Source organism: Onychomys torridus, chromosome 14 (genome assembly GCF_903995425.1).
Source record: "Onychomys torridus chromosome 14, mOncTor1.1, whole genome shotgun sequence".
NCBI classification, from domain to species: Eukaryota; Metazoa; Chordata; class Mammalia; order Rodentia; family Cricetidae; genus Onychomys; species Onychomys torridus.
Window position 1 is genome coordinate 39631234 of NC_050456.1, and position 15378 is coordinate 39646611.

General features: G+C 41.7%; 1 protein-coding gene across 2 annotated transcripts in view; it reads left to right on the forward strand.

The window, feature by feature from the left end:
* Arid4a (AT-rich interaction domain 4A) overlaps window positions 1–15378 on the forward strand; it is a 72423-nt gene that overhangs the window by 35328 nt on the left and 21717 nt on the right. For both annotated transcript variants that reach the window (XM_036206253.1, XM_036206254.1), the window contains exons 12-17: window positions 5867–5939; window positions 6761–6855; window positions 7237–7334; window positions 8904–9135; window positions 12284–12534; window positions 14813–15010. In XM_036206253.1, coding sequence (XP_036062146.1) covers window positions 5867–5939; window positions 6761–6855; window positions 7237–7334; window positions 8904–9135; window positions 12284–12534; window positions 14813–15010 — 947 coding nt within the window. The remainder of the gene's footprint in view (window positions 1–5866; window positions 5940–6760; window positions 6856–7236; window positions 7335–8903; window positions 9136–12283; window positions 12535–14812; window positions 15011–15378) is intronic.

Below are 15378 nucleotides of genomic sequence, written 5' to 3' on the forward strand. Positions count from 1 at the left end.
GGGAATTTCTTTTTACTTGGAAGTATTCAAACTCAGTATGCACACAGCCTCACTTACCTTCCTCTCTCCTTCCCTGGCCATTGCTAATTTACTTCAGTAGAAGCACCATACCCAGTTGCCTAAGCTAGATACACAGAACACACGGATGACATTTGGATTTTTCTTGGTCCTCTCCACCCGACCCACTTAGGCACACAAACCCTGTGTCTTATACCAACTTGAATAGCTCCTTAATCTGCCCAATTCTTTCAGTAAATACTGCGCCGGCCGAAGTCCAGGCGGCCCCTGTCTTCCCCCAGACTAATGCGGTAGCACCTACCCGCTGTTGTGTTCACACTTACCCTCCTCCATGCCGGTCTCGGCACTAGACCTGAAGTCAGTTTTTAAAACAGAAACTACATGTGATCCCTTGGGGAATAAAATAATTTTAGGGCACAAAAGAGGTTGTGGTTTTTACCTTTTTTGAATTGAAATATTTCTAAAGCATGTTATGTAATGCCATCTCTCTTTCAAAGCAGTGTGCTGAACATTACTTAATGTCACATTTATTCCAGGTCTGTTTATACAGGTAATTCACTGCTGTCAGAGCTCTTGGACGTTACACAAATATTTCCCACTTAATTTTTAAACTTATTTTTCTTGTTTTGTATTGACTCATTTGTGTATGCATACATTTATTTGGGTGGAGGAGGCAGGTATATGCCATAGAGTCTGTCTCAAGGCTAGAGGACAACTTTTAGAAGTGGGTTCTCTCCTACCGTGTGGGTCCTGCTGCTTTTACTTAAGGCTTAGTAGCAACCACCCTTCCCGGCCGAGCCATCTCCCCTCTGTATTTAAGGCAGGAGCTCTGGAACCTAGGTTGTCTTCAGACTTGCTCTGTAGCTGCTGATGACCTTGAACTGCTCCTCCTCCCTTTACCTCCCAAGTGCTGGGATTACAGCTCTATCCCACCGTTTCCTGCTCAACTGTCAGCTTTTGTACTTGAAATTCTGTTCATCAAAGATCAAGATTTTAAACTCTTCCTCCTTTTCCATCTCCCTCTCTGGTTTTGTGAGATGGGTGTTACTATGTACCCAGGCTTCCCTTGTGCTCACACAGGTCTCTGGGCCCTGCCTTCAGAGTATATGAGTATGAGTTTTGTTTTAATGTATGTTTGTACACTGTGCACATGCTTGGTGTCCACAGAAGTCAAAATCAGGCATCAGATCTCCTGGAACGGAAGTTACAGATGATTGCGAGACACTGTGGGTACTGGGAACCAAATCCTTTTCCTGCAAGAGCATAAAGTGCTCTTAACTGCGAAACTCTCTCTCTAACCATTTAAAAAATTTAAAGACTTTCTTTTTAAATTGAAGTCTTTATTAACTGCTTCACTGAGGTGTTGTGATCTATCTATTGTATTGAAACATCAGCCACCAGGAAGATGCATCTTTTCTTACCATTGTTAAAATAGGCAGCTCTGTATTTGAACTAGTGAAGATAACTAACCCAAATAATGTCCTGCTTATTTTTAAAGACTTGTTGGTTTTTAAATGAAAGCTACATAACCCTCTTACCAGTATATGTATGTAAATTTCAGTGTGTGTGTGTGTGTGTGTGTGTGTGTGTGTGTGTGTGTGTGTGTCTGACTATGGAGGGAACTTAGCCATATTACTCCATGATTCCTTTAACACAGACTTCCTACACTAGCAGTACCTTGTCTGTTTTCTAATTTTTTCTTAGGAGAACACTTAGGCTGAGGGTTCACAAGCCCTTTAGGTTTTGGTTTCTTCTTCCCAAGGCATGTCAGGGATTTTGTTTTTCACCCTTTCTCCCCAGGGGACCCAGACAGCCAGCACTAAGAGTCTGGCCCATATTAAACCCTCATCACCTAGTTTCTGAATAAGTGAATAAATGTGGATTATGTAAAATCTTGAGAAGTTACTGTTTGAAACAAGGTGTCGGACTGTTGTTTGAAGGTTAATTAGAACAGTCTTTGACACAACTTTTCTTCAAAATAGCTCTTCTTAGACAGTATACTCTAAGTAATCTCTCTCATACTCTTGTGGTTTTTAAATAACTTTTTTCCTTTGACCAATTTGAGATTTTCTGGACCTTGCCCAAGAGTTCTTCTCTAACAATGCTTGTTTGTAATTGGCTCACTGGAAAACCTTTAATAGTTCTCAGCCCATATCAGATGAACACTAGATTTTGGTATCAGTTTTGCTGTTTTATATCTTTTCATCACTGACCTTTGAAAGTCTGGCTTTCACGAACTGACTCCTGTTCACATTCTTATTTTCACTTTCCCATGTCTCATCCCTCCCAGCTTCCCCTCAGATACTGCTCGGAAGCCCCTGGTTGCATCGTTGGGTATCTGAGCTAAATGTTGGCCTTGTGTTCCTGTTTCTCTCCTCCCTGCTGACTATCACAGGGTAAATACAGTGAAAGTAAAACCAGTGGTGATGCTCACTTGTCATTGCAGCATTCTAGTCGGGGGCAGAGGCAGGAGGATAGCTACAAGTTCCAGGACAGCCTCCGTATGCATTTTGACAGTTTGAGTAATTCCTGATTTACAGCCAGTGGAGTAGATTTTCTAGCCAGGAAACTTAACAGCAAACACGGAGTGTGTGCTACTTCATTTGTAGCACATGCCTGTAATCTCAACACTTGGACAGGAGGATTGCCATTAGTTCGAGGCTAGCCCAGATTGCAGAAGAAAACACTCAAAAAAAAAAAAAAAAAGGTAACAAATTCTATTTATCTTCCCATAAAGTGGTAGAAAATCCATTTGTCACTAGAATTTACGCCGTTTCTGAATGAGCATTCATTCCCAGAGGTATGTGAGGAAGGGACAGGTGAGCAGTTTTGCCAGTCACCTGCGTCTTAAGAACATCTGGAACCATCCTTCTTCTTCCATGTTTTCATGGCTTTGTTGCTGAGCATTTGTTTTTAGCAGCCAGTGTGAAACACAGAAGGAAAATCTTCTGAACTCAGTTGCAAAAATGTCTTTTCATCACACAGTGATTGTCTAACTCCATGCCAGTCATCAGAGATGTGACTACAGTAACCACGCCCCGAAGCTCACAGGCCTCCTGAGCACAGCCAGCATGCATAAGAACTAAAGAAAAGAGAAAGCAACCAACCGAACCTTTCACCCTTAACTCCCTCCCTCCCAACTTCCTCCCCTTCTCCTTCACCGAAGGCAGGATTTACAGCATCCTCCTCCTCCTCTTCCTTCTGGACTGCTGTGATGGCTTCCTCTTCCTCTCCAATGTGGCAGTCCCATTCACGGCTGAAAACTGTAAAACACGCACCTAATTCTTTGGAAACTTCATATCTCCTATGGCATCGAGCAGGTTCTGGGTCCTTTCCTGGATCCTCCTGCCTCTGCTCCCAAATGCTGGGATTACAGGGCGTGTGCACCCGGCAAGTTCAGTTCTTTATCCCGCTGTCCTTTTCTGATCACAGCGTCCCTCAGATGCACGTCCTGCTGTTCCCCGTCTGGGGACTGCCGGCCCCACTGAAAGGCTTTCTTCAGTGTTAGTGGGCAGCTCCATCCCAGCAGAACTGTCCACTCCATCCCTGCTCCCGCACTCTGCACTTACACAACCTGGGGTGTTGGCCTCTTCTGCCCGTCCGCATCACTTTCCAAAATCAAAGCAGCAAAAATAGAAAGGTGCCATGTGCTCTGATTTCCATCCACAGCACTCTCCTCCAACTCCTGAGTTAGGCTTTAATGGTTAAGAAGTACTTGAACTTAAAGACATAATGCCTCTTGTCAGAAAAGTCGAAATCTGATAGTGTAGATAAACAGCTACTTGTAATACTAAGTAGAATATAGTGGTGCCCATACCATTATAAATTTCTTAACATTATAATCATGTACATGTATTGTCTGTATCCTTAAAATCCTCTTCCTTGAGCTGGCATTTTGACTGAGTGTGTAGTTCCAAAGCACCCAAAGAGGGTGCTTGATTTCATGAAGGGAAGAAGGTTGATAGTTCAGAGAATCCTCTGCCTTTCTTCTCCCTGCTCTTTCCCACACCTCCGTCCTTGAACAATGCAGCTGGCTCCCAATCAGGTGCGAGCAGGGTGAGACGTGGGAACAGTGACAGCAGACCCAGTAGCAGATCTGAATCCCAGACAAAGGCAGTTTTTAGGACAGGGAGGCGTCTTCTAGTGTATGTAACACAGCTCCTTAAAATTGTGGGGAAGGATTCCTTAGGAGATGGTTTATTTTTTGGTGGAAATTTCCTTTCAAGAAAGTAGGTATATGTAAATTGGATTTTTTATTGATTTTGTTTTTGTATCTTAAAACTGTACTTAAACTTAAAATTTCATGATGTTTCCTCAGAGTCTAAAATTTTATTTTTTATTATCCACTAATATAATGCCTTTAAGCTATCAATTTTTAATATGTAAAAATTATACTCAATCATGAAAAATTTATAGCTTGCTGGAACCTTATTTGTGCCCCATTTGTAGTCAGTGGGTTGACTTTCCTTTTTTGTATGAAGAACAACTTTTTATTTATTTATTTGTTTATTTGTTTTCAAGGCCAGGTCTTACTATGTAGCTCTGGCTATGGTAGCACTCACTATGTAGACCAGGTTGGCCTTGGAATCACAGAGATCTTCCTGCCTCCTAGATTTTATTATATATTTTAATTGACTACATGTTCATTGATCCTGGTTATAGTATTAGCTATTAAAATTCTTAAAGGCTAACAGGATCTTAAAGTGCCTGCTGCCGTCCAGGCACAGAACAATCGATATTTATTGCTTGAACATTGCTTTTATCTGAACATCGTTTTTAAAATGCAAATAGTCTGAATTATTCTCTTAGAACACAGTAAAGTTATCCTCTAAAGTCATGATCCTTTATATGGAAGAAACATTAGTGTTTTGTTAATTTCTCATTAGTACTGCTGAGTTTTCAGTGATTTCTGTAATCAGATGTGGTGTATTCTTACAGCCTCAGCATATGGGAGGTGATGGCGGAGGTTCAGGAAGAGTCGAGGTTAGCTTGTCCTGCCTGGGACACCGTCTCAAAACAAAACCAGAAAAATTGTAATATTTGCTGATGGGTAATCTACCAACAGGGGTTTTATTTTTGAAACACTTACTTATGTGTGTGCGTGTGTGTGTGTGTGTGTGTGTGTGTGTGTGTGTGTGTGTGTGCCTTTACCTCATCTTGACAGCCCAAGGATATTTTATTTAATCTGTAATAATATTATAGGAAAATACTATTAGATTTATATAGTTAGTAAATAGGAACACTTAAATAGAGCCTGGGCAGTGAAGGTACACACCTTTAATCCCAGGGGAGGCAGAGTCAGGCAGATCTCTGTGAGTTTGAGGCCAGCCTGGTCTACAGAGCAAGTTCCAGGAAAGGCTCTAAAGCTACACAGAGAAGCTCTGCCTTGAAAAAATAAAAAGGAAAAAAAAAATTGTCATTATTGTGCTTATCTCCCAATATATTTGTATGGACCATATGATAGTCATTTTTGGGTTTTTGTTTGTTTGTTTGTTTGTTTTTTGGGTTCTTTTCCCCCAAATAAAGTCAAATGAAGTAAAAATAGTCGTCTTGCTGCATTCTGGAATATCTTCCTCTCAACTCTCACTAGTCTTTTGATGATACTCAAGGCAGGGTCAGAGTGGAAGGTGGGATGAAAGGGATAGCTTGGTCTACAGTTGAAGCTGGTCTTTGTCATCAGAATGTGACTTGAGGACAGAGCACAGACCGGTGGTGGTGCACCCTTTGGGAGGCCTAGAGTTTGAGCCCGACAGCAAAGGAGCCAAAGCATTAAAATGTGACTCCCAGGGCTTCCTGGATACCAAGATAATATTGTATCTCTTTCTCTTCACTGTGCTTGCCTTTATAGCCTGAGGAAGAACTTGACCCTGAAGAGAGGGACAACTTCCTCCAACAGCTTTATAAGTTTATGGAAGACAGAGGTATGTCATTTTTATAGCTCTGTGTTTGAGGTATAGGCATTGTTTCTGCTGTCTTAGGAATGCCTTGTATCCCATTGAAAGCCCACAATCCATCAGTTTTACCTGATAGTAGTTAAATGTTTGCAATAAAACCCTAGGAAATCAGTATTTACATAATTAAATTTGGTCTCCCTTGTATTTAGAAAAGATTAAAATAGAAGTAGAAAGTGACCAATCATAACGCTACTCTGTGTAGTCATTTATTACAGTGGTAATGTGTACTCAGGCGAGAAAACCCACCTGATCCTTGGTCTCCACAAGCTGAAGATAATGGACCGCCGTCTCTCTCTGAGTGGGACAGGATTTCCATAGCAATAGAAGAAATAGAACCATTATAAATCATCACACTCTGACATTTTAGTCCTAGAAAATCCTCAGGTAATTTGGCCCTAGCCATTCTGGGGCTTTGAGAAGTAATCCTGCAGAGACCCGCACACAGCTTTCCATGTGGTTAAGAGCCAGAGTGGAGCCATAACCCTCCTGCTTCCTTTGCTTAAGCTGTAGTGAACCAGCAGTGGCACCACACGTAGCAGTCTTGGGTTTAACTTGGTTTTAGTTAGAGAGCTAACTTGATTGCTAATAGAAGTGTGCGGCTTCTAAAACAGAGAGCTCACACAACTGTATAAAGAACACAGAAGGAGATTGTCTTGTGTGACTTAAGGACCTTTAAATGTATACCGCCAATAAGTGGATTTTGCCAAACTAGAAGTCACTATCTTTACTTTCAAATTAGTGTTTTCCCTTTGACTAAATGCTTTATTTTTCCCTCTGACATTAAAAAGGCACTCCAATCAACAAACCACCTGTTTTGGGCTATAAAGATCTCAATCTCTTCAAGCTCTTTAGACTGGTCTATCATCAGGGGGGATGTGACAATGTAAGTATAACATTGCTTGGGAAATACGTGTTTGTGTGATGAGGAGTTTGATGTTGCATTGATGTATGCTTTTTTTTTTTTTTTTTTTTTTTTTTTTTTGAGCTGAGGATTGAACCCAGGGCCTTGCGCTTGCCAGGCAAGCACTCTACCACTGAACTAAATCCCCAACCCGAGGGCACCAGATCTTATTAGAGATGGTTGTGAGCCACCATGTGGTTGTTGGGAATTGAACTCAGGACCTCTGGAAGAGCAGCCAGTGCTCTTAACCTCTGAGCCATCTCTCCAGCCCCATATGCTTTTTTTTTTTTTTTTTAAGGACACAGAATGCTAGTGTAATGATTATTTCCTTTGACAGTTGTTAACAAAATCTTAATTTTTCAGATTGATAGTGGTGCTGTGTGGAAGCAAATTTATATGGACCTTGGCATTCCAATTTTGAACTCAGCTGCATCCTACAATGTAAAAACTGCTTATAGAAAGTAAGTAGTCTGGCCTGGCTTCATTAAGGAATAAATAAATGTCAGTCGGGTGTGGTGGTACAGATCTTTAATCCTAGCACTTGGGAGGCAGAGGCAGGTGGATCTCTAAGCTCAAGGCCAGCCCAGTCTACAGAGGGTTTCAGGACAGCCAGGGCTACACACAGAAAACTGTCTTGAAAAACCAAAAAAATGAAAAATAAAACAAATATTTGCAGGGAACAGCCTCCTTTTTAGGCATTAGCACTCCAAACAAGGAAAGCAAATGTTCACAGGTGGCTGGGAGACACTTGTGAATGAAAGGTATTCTGTTTCCCACGCGATGCTGATTTCCTAACTAGAAGTCACTATCTTTACTACTTAAAGTCAGGGATGTGGGGTGCTCATCATCTGCACTTGTAGCTTGAGTTTTCCTGACTGGCCCAGAGTCAGGACAAATCTCTCTCATCCACCAGTCCCACAGTCTCTCAGACCCAACCAAGTAAGCATACAGAGACTTATATTACTTACAAACTGTATGGCTGTGGCAGGCTTCTTGTTATCTACTTCTTTTATCTTAAATTAACCCATTTCTGTTAGTTTATACTTTGCCACATGGCTTGTGGCTTACCAGTGTCTTTACATGTTGCTTCTCATGGCAGCGGCTGGCAGTGTCTCTCCACCCCAGCCTTTCACCTCCCAGAATTCTCTTCTCTCTTGTCCTGTCTATACTTCCTGCCTGGCCACTGGCCAAACAGCATTTTATTTATACAGAGTGAAATCCACAGCATGCACTTCCAGCTCATACGCTGTAGTTTTCGTTACATCCATGTTCTAGAGCAGTGTTCTCAACCTTCCTAATGCTGCATCCCTTTAATGTAGTTCCTCACATGGTGGCTCCCAACCAGAAAATTATTTTTGTTGCTGCTTCATATATGAATCGTAATGTAAATATCTATGCTTTCTGGTGATCTTAGGTGACCACTGTGAAAGGGTCATTTGACCCTTAAAGAGTCATGACCCACAGGTTGAGAACCTCAGTTCTAGAGCAGAGTTCTGAGGTAGCTCTGTTAAATTGTAACAGTCTCGGGTTCTCAGGACAGTGTTTTAGTTGGTACCTGTGTTTTATTGTAACAAAGGCATTCAGAGATTACTAACATACAAAGAATGCTTTTTTTTTTTTTTTTTTTTTTTTAAAGATTTATATTTATTATGTATACAGCATGTATGACTGCAGGCCAGAAGAGGGCACCAGATCTCATTACAGATGGTTGTGAGCCACCATGTGGTTGCTGGGAATTGAACTCAGGACCTCTGGAAGAGCAGCCAGTGTTCTTAACCTCTGAGCCATCTCTCCAGCCCCAAAGAATGCTTTTTACACCGAATTTTTTTTTCTTTTCTTTTTTTCTTTTTTGAGCTGAGGATTGAACCCAGGGCCTTGCGCTTGCTAGGCAAGCGTTCTACCACTGAGCTAAATCCCCAACCCCCAAAGAATGCTTTTTAAAAGCCTTGGGTTTTGCTATTTATGCATCTTATATTCATGATAAATGCAAAGACATAAGATTTCTTAAGATGAACATTGTGTGTGTTTAGATATCTCTATGGTTTTGAGGAGTACTGCCGTTCTGCAAATATTCAGTTCCGAACTATTCACCACCATGAACCAAAAGTAAAAGTGGAAACAAAAGACTTGGAAGACTCAATGGAAGAGGCTCTGAAAGTGGAACAGGAAATGCCTTTAATGGACGTGAAGAGTGAGCCCGAGGAGAACACCGATTCAGACAGCAACAGTGACAGAGAAGACCCCGAACTGAAGTCTCCAAGAGTGAGTGCTTCGTGTTATCTGCTTCATGCATCAGTTTAAAAGTTTCATTGTGCACATGCACACACGCGCACACACGATTTGTGCAGTCCTCCTAGTTCCTGTTGCAGTATTTAGTAATGTTGTAACAAGGTTATCATAGGGACCTTTCCCGGACAACACGGTGTACTTCCTCTGTTGGGAAGCTCCTCCTCTCCAGGCATGGTGGGTGGCTCATGCCTCAGCACTCAGGATCCCAAGGCAAGGGCCTTGTCATACTTGGGCTGCACAGTGTGGTCCAGGCCAGCCTGAGCCACAGCACGAAACAACCTAACCAAGTGGACAAAAGCGACACACACACCTGCAGAATTCACAGTCTGCTCGGGTCTCTATCTTCTGGTTTAGTCCCATGTACTCTTGCTTCTTCAAGTCTCTTGCCAAAATGTCACCTCATTGAAACCCGCACTGGCTGCTGTCTTTATAATTGCTACCTGTCTCCTGTCTGACTCTTGTCTGCAATGTCTAGGTTGGTGTTCTCTCTTTTCCTCCCTCTGTAGCAGAGTTGCATTCCTTGAAGGCAAGGATGAGTGTTGATTTTGCTCATTAACGAGACCCCATGCTTCTAGAATAAAGAAGCACAGCACATAGGAAGGGCTCATTAACTAGTTGGGTGAATTGCCTCTTGGTAATTCCTGTGCCATAGCTGTAAGTCTGTGTGCATACTATATGGCTTTATTTGTGCACACTTTGATTTTATCTTCTCTCTCTCTCTCTCTTACACACACACACACACACACACACACACATTCTCTTTCTCTGTCACACACACATACTGCCGCCTGTATTTCTCTCCATTGGCTAAAGATTTATAAAGGATTACCATTCATTATTCTGATCCACGCCCAGTGGTAGCTACATAGCATGATTTATCATTTTATGGGTTGCCATACGATCAAATTTTGGTTCCTTTTTTGTTTTTGTTTTTTGAGACAGGGTCTGTCTGTTATGTATCTCTCACTGTCCTGGACCAGGCTGTCCTCAAACTCACAAAGATCTGCTTACTTCTGCCGCCCAAGAGCTGGGATTCAAAGTGTGTACCATCATGCCTGGCTTTCAGTTCTTAATATATCTTATTTGTTGTTGAAGCCATATTTAATGGAAGGGAAAAGTGAAGTTACCTTTCCTTGTAGATGTTCAGAAATTGTGGGTTTTTTTTTTTTTTTTGGAGTGGGGGAGGCACTGTTTTTCTCTCTTTATAAAAAGGTTTGTTCAGTTTTATTTTGTGTGTATTGGTGTTTACCTACATGTATGTCTGTGTGTCACATGCATACCTGGAGCCCACAGAGGCCAGGAAAGGGCACCAGACCCCTTGGAACTGGAGTTACAGGTGGTTGTGAGCCACCATGTGGGTGCTGAGAATTAAACCCAGGTTCTTTGCGAGAGCATCAATGTTCTTAACCACTGAGCCATCTCTCCAGCATCCACACATCCTGATTTTAAACTGACCATTCTGTCATCGAATAAGTGAAATCTTTTAGTGAATTTCATGAAATATGTAAATTTAAGTTCTTTATTTTAAAGTTTTGTTATTTATTTATTTTAATTTTAGAGAGAGACTCATAATAGCTCAGGCTAGACTCAACTCACTGTATAGCTGTGGATAACTTTGAACTTCTGACCCTCCAGCATCCATTTTTCAAGTGTTGGGATTACCGGGGTGAACTAAACCTTACCTTATTCAACTGTTCAGTTTTTGTTTTGGGGTGTGTGTGGGGGGGGGTGCTCCTCTCGCCTCGGCCCTTGAAATTTGACTTCTCACTACCCGCAAGTAGGCTGTGGCCAGCAATCCTAGTGACCCGCTGTCTGGTCCTTCCCCCACCCCCACACTGGGGTTATTGGTGCATGTGTGGCTTTTTTTTTTTTTTTTTTTTTTTAATGTGGATGCAAGGGATTTGAACCCAGGTCCTCAGGCTTACACAGTGAATACTCCTACATGCTGAGCCACCTCCCCAGCTCCTTCTTTATTGTTTTCTTTTTTTTTCAAATCCCTCCTGTGTTCTGCCATCATAGTAGGCTGACTTTCAGGAAAATGTAAAAGGTCTTGAAGAGGCTCATGAGTTTCATAGTCAGTTGGCATGCTGGAGGGTTGTTAGAGGTCACAGGAAACAGGACAAGTGCCTCCTGGGACCCAGTGAATGCTCTGGGTCCTCACTCAAAGAAATCTCCCTCTTTAGTTCATTCGTTCGTTCGTTTGTTTTTATATGTATGTCTATGTTTCACTTGTGCGTGGATACCCTCAAAGTCCTGCAGCTGGAGTTGATAAGAGAACTTGGGCCCTCTGGAAGAACAACCAGTGCACTTAACCACTGAGCCATCTCTCCAGTCCAAAATCGCATTTTGTAGACATTGGTGCCATTAGGTCCTTAAAGCATAATAACACATAAATATACTGATATTTGATTTTTATTGTAAGAAAATATATTGCCATTTGATTTTTATTTTAGTAAAAAATGAGATTGGAGATCACAGAACTTTCAAAGCGGTCATAAGTTAGAGGGTGGGTTTATGAAGATTATCATTAGTAACTTAAACATTTTATTTAAAAACATTTACCGTGTGTGTGTGTGTGTGTGTGTGTGTGTGTGTGTGTGTACACATATGTGAAGGTCAGAGGACAATTTGTGGGAGTCACTTTCTCCTTCCACCATGTGAGTCCAGATAGGTCATGACCTCATGTCATCAGGCTGGGTGGCAAGTATGTCCCTTTACTCTCTGACCCATCTTGCCAGCACGGCATAACTAGTAGGGAATTCTATCATTGGCATGTAGATAATTCGTTTAATATTTTCTAACCGTGGTTAGCAGGTATTTTAGAGTTCCCACTGAGCTGCATTCCTAGCCCTGGGAGAAAAAGTGTTTCCTTATGAACATACATAATAATGTGTCCAAGGATCATGGTAGTGTTGGACCTAATTAAGACATTTATATTGAGTGATCTTTTACTTCCAAAGGAAGAGTACATATGAGTTCATTCTTGTTCAGATTCTGCTCCCAAGCCAGGATGCAGCACAGTCACTGCTGTAGAGGCTTTAGAGACAGCTGCAGAGATGTCTTTCTCTGCCGTCTTCATCTGTAGTGTTGGCTCTCTCAAAGCGTTTATCCCCTCTCTTAGGGGCGGAGGAAAATTGTTCGAGATGCAAATTCCATTAAAAAAGAAATAGAAGAAGAGAAAATAGAAGAAAAATTCATCAAAGACGATACCGAAAATAAGGATGTCAATGATGGCTATGAAACAGCCGAGAAAAAAGAAAATGAGCTGCTGCTCGGGAGAAAAACCACGCCAAAGCCCAAAGAGAGGAAACTTAGAAAGCAAGAGGATTCTGAGAAAGAGTCAGAGGAAGAGGAAGAGAAAAGCCAAGAGAGGTACATTGTCTTATGTCCGTTCTCCAGAGGCACCTGTCTGGGGTCCAGCAGCTCTCTGTTCCTGCTTAGATTCAGGTGTGAGGGAATGTCTTCTTATCGGGACTTCCGTTCCTCTTGTCTGATGAAGGTGAGACACATTGTGAAGATGATGTGTACCGCCTTTCGGAATTGGAGAATATACTGGTCGCACCATTTTAATAGCACTTGTGCCCTAAACAGTGGCCTCAAAGAAGGCTGCGCCACCCAGTCAAAAGAAAGGTCCTGCAGTTGACAGCAGGGAAGGGAGCTGGAGAAAAATGGAGGAAGTGGACAAGAGGAAACAGCGACAGCAAAATTTCCATTTTAAAAAAGGTACAACGTGGGAAAGCTAACAGCCACATGGGTGCACAGTGCTAGCAGATGTCTCTGTGTGTTAGCTTAGTTAAGACATTTGTCTTCTTCAGTTGTATCAGAGTAAGTGGCATGCACCCCTGACCCAGTTTGTACATTCTTGCCCCACATCTCATCAGTAAATTCCAGCTTTTTAATGTCCGTTCAATTTGCTGTTGAGTGAAAACTGTATTTTTTTCCATGTATTAGACTTGCATGGATTGAAGTGACTTAAAAATAGCCCCAAATTAAGTAGTTCAGCTAGATCAAGGTAATGTCTCACTGTGCCGTGTAGTAGGCCATTTTGTACATGTGATCAAATGGATTTACTAATTTTTAGATATTAATAAAAGAAGTTTTAGAACAGCAGCATAACACACTTACTTGAAAACAGAAGCTCTTCTCCAGTTGTTTGTTAGTTATTTTATTACATAATGCTAAATTGACTAGAAGTTTGAGATCTTAAGCCAGATTTGGGGAAGGTGGCCTGCTGTATCCGAATGGTAGCTAACACCATTTGCAAATAAACCACTGGGAGGGTGAGTGTTAAGGAAAGTGTAAGTGGTGATTAGGAGAGGTATTGGATGCTTGGTAAATGGGCACATGAGCTAATGTGGTTGTCTGGGAAGTACTTCAGTTCTAAAAAGTTATAAGAAAAGTATAATTAGGATTTAAAAAGTAGCAGGAAATAATTGGGAGCTGAGAATAGTGAGTACAGTATTTAAATATTTAAAACACTAAGCAAAGGTGAGCTACTTAAAAAGTAGGGTCTAATTATAATAATGACTCTATAAATAAATGTATGGCTAAAATACTTGATATATAAGTGGAGCAAATATTTTAGAACACAGAATTCAATCTTCAGTGTGAAGGATAATATTCTATTTTATTAAATAAAAGTTTGAGTGTGCAAATAACAAACAGGGCACATTCTTAGTCTGTATCAGGAATCGTGGCGATTTCTATATGTGTTTTGGAATGATTTTTTCAGGATATTCATGAGAAGTGTCCCTGGAGAGCAGATATTCCCGATGCAAACGAGTTACCAAGGCTTCAGTCGTGTGCTGAGGGGCCACTGCTCTGACGCCCTGTACACGAGACCTTAAGACTGCTCCTGAAGCTTTTGAAGTTCTTAGAACACCCCATGCATATCTTCTGAATCCTCGCCAGGTTAATAGGCAATACACTCACTCTGTGGTTATAGTTTCCAAATTCCACTGGACTTTCCATATGACTTCCCTCCATGTTTAACTATTAAAACAAAGAAAAGCCGTTGGGGAAGGAGTTAGAAATGGAACTGGAAACCAACAAAACCCTATCAAGCTTTCTTCCACCATCACTTTCTTACAGTTTCAACAAGTAGCCTCGTGTAAAACCTGCACCAGTTTAAGAGACAGGGTTCCTGAGGTAGGCAGCCCTTGTTCATTATTTTACACACCAAACAAATCTTGCTAAGAACCACTCTGAAGTGAGAAGTCGATTTAAGGCTACTAAAGTCGATTTAAGATAGTGAGTTGCAAGAAGTTACAACACAGCTTTAGAAAATTCTCTCTAGTAAGGTGGCACTTGAGATGAATCCCAAAGCCCTTCCAGGGCATATGGTTTTCATTTTGTTTGTTTGTTTAAAGTGATTTTTTTTTTTTTTTACTGCATCATCATTAACTGTGATTATTGATTGGCCTTTAGGAAGTATGGGTTTACCTTTGTACAGTGCACCTCTACATAATAAATTCCTTAGTAAGTAGTCCATGAAATCTTCTCCTTCTCCTCCTTCTTCTCCTTCTCCTCCACTGACATGTTGCTAAGGGAACGCAGGCTGTACAGCCCCTCCATGCTGGATTCTCGTTCACTTGTGTTTGATTCTCCCCGGAGTGGTTAGTAGCATTATCAATGTTGTAATTCACTGCAGGGAAGAAACTGAAAGCAAATGTGACTCAGAAGAGGAGGAAGAGGGAGACGACGCAGAACCCTGCCTGACCGGAACCAAAGTGAAAGTGAAGTATGGCCGAGGAAAGACTCAGAAAATTTACGAAGCCAGCATCAAAGGCACCGAGATTGATGACGGGGAGATCTTATACTTGGTGCACTACTATGGGTGGAATGTCAGGTGAGGAATAAACCATGTTCTTTTACCTGGTTAACAAGGAGCAGTGTTGTAGGAAACTCTTGAGTGTGCTTATAAGGCACACCGTGGTTCCACATTTTTGAGGACTTTGATTTTTGCACTGTTTTTTTAAACAGTGCCTTCTACCAGAGACCAGCAGAACAACTTGAGTTTATTCCTTTTTTTATAGGGTGGCAGAACACTTGAAGGGAAGCCATGGGGCATCACTGTCCCAGGGTGATGGCTTAGTCTGAAAGCTTGGGGTCCACCTCAGGAGTTGGCAATCGTTCAGCACTCTGTGGGGTGAGGCCCACACCTCTTGGCCGTGCATATCTTTGTTTCCTTTGTGAGAAGTCAGGCCAGTGTCAAGC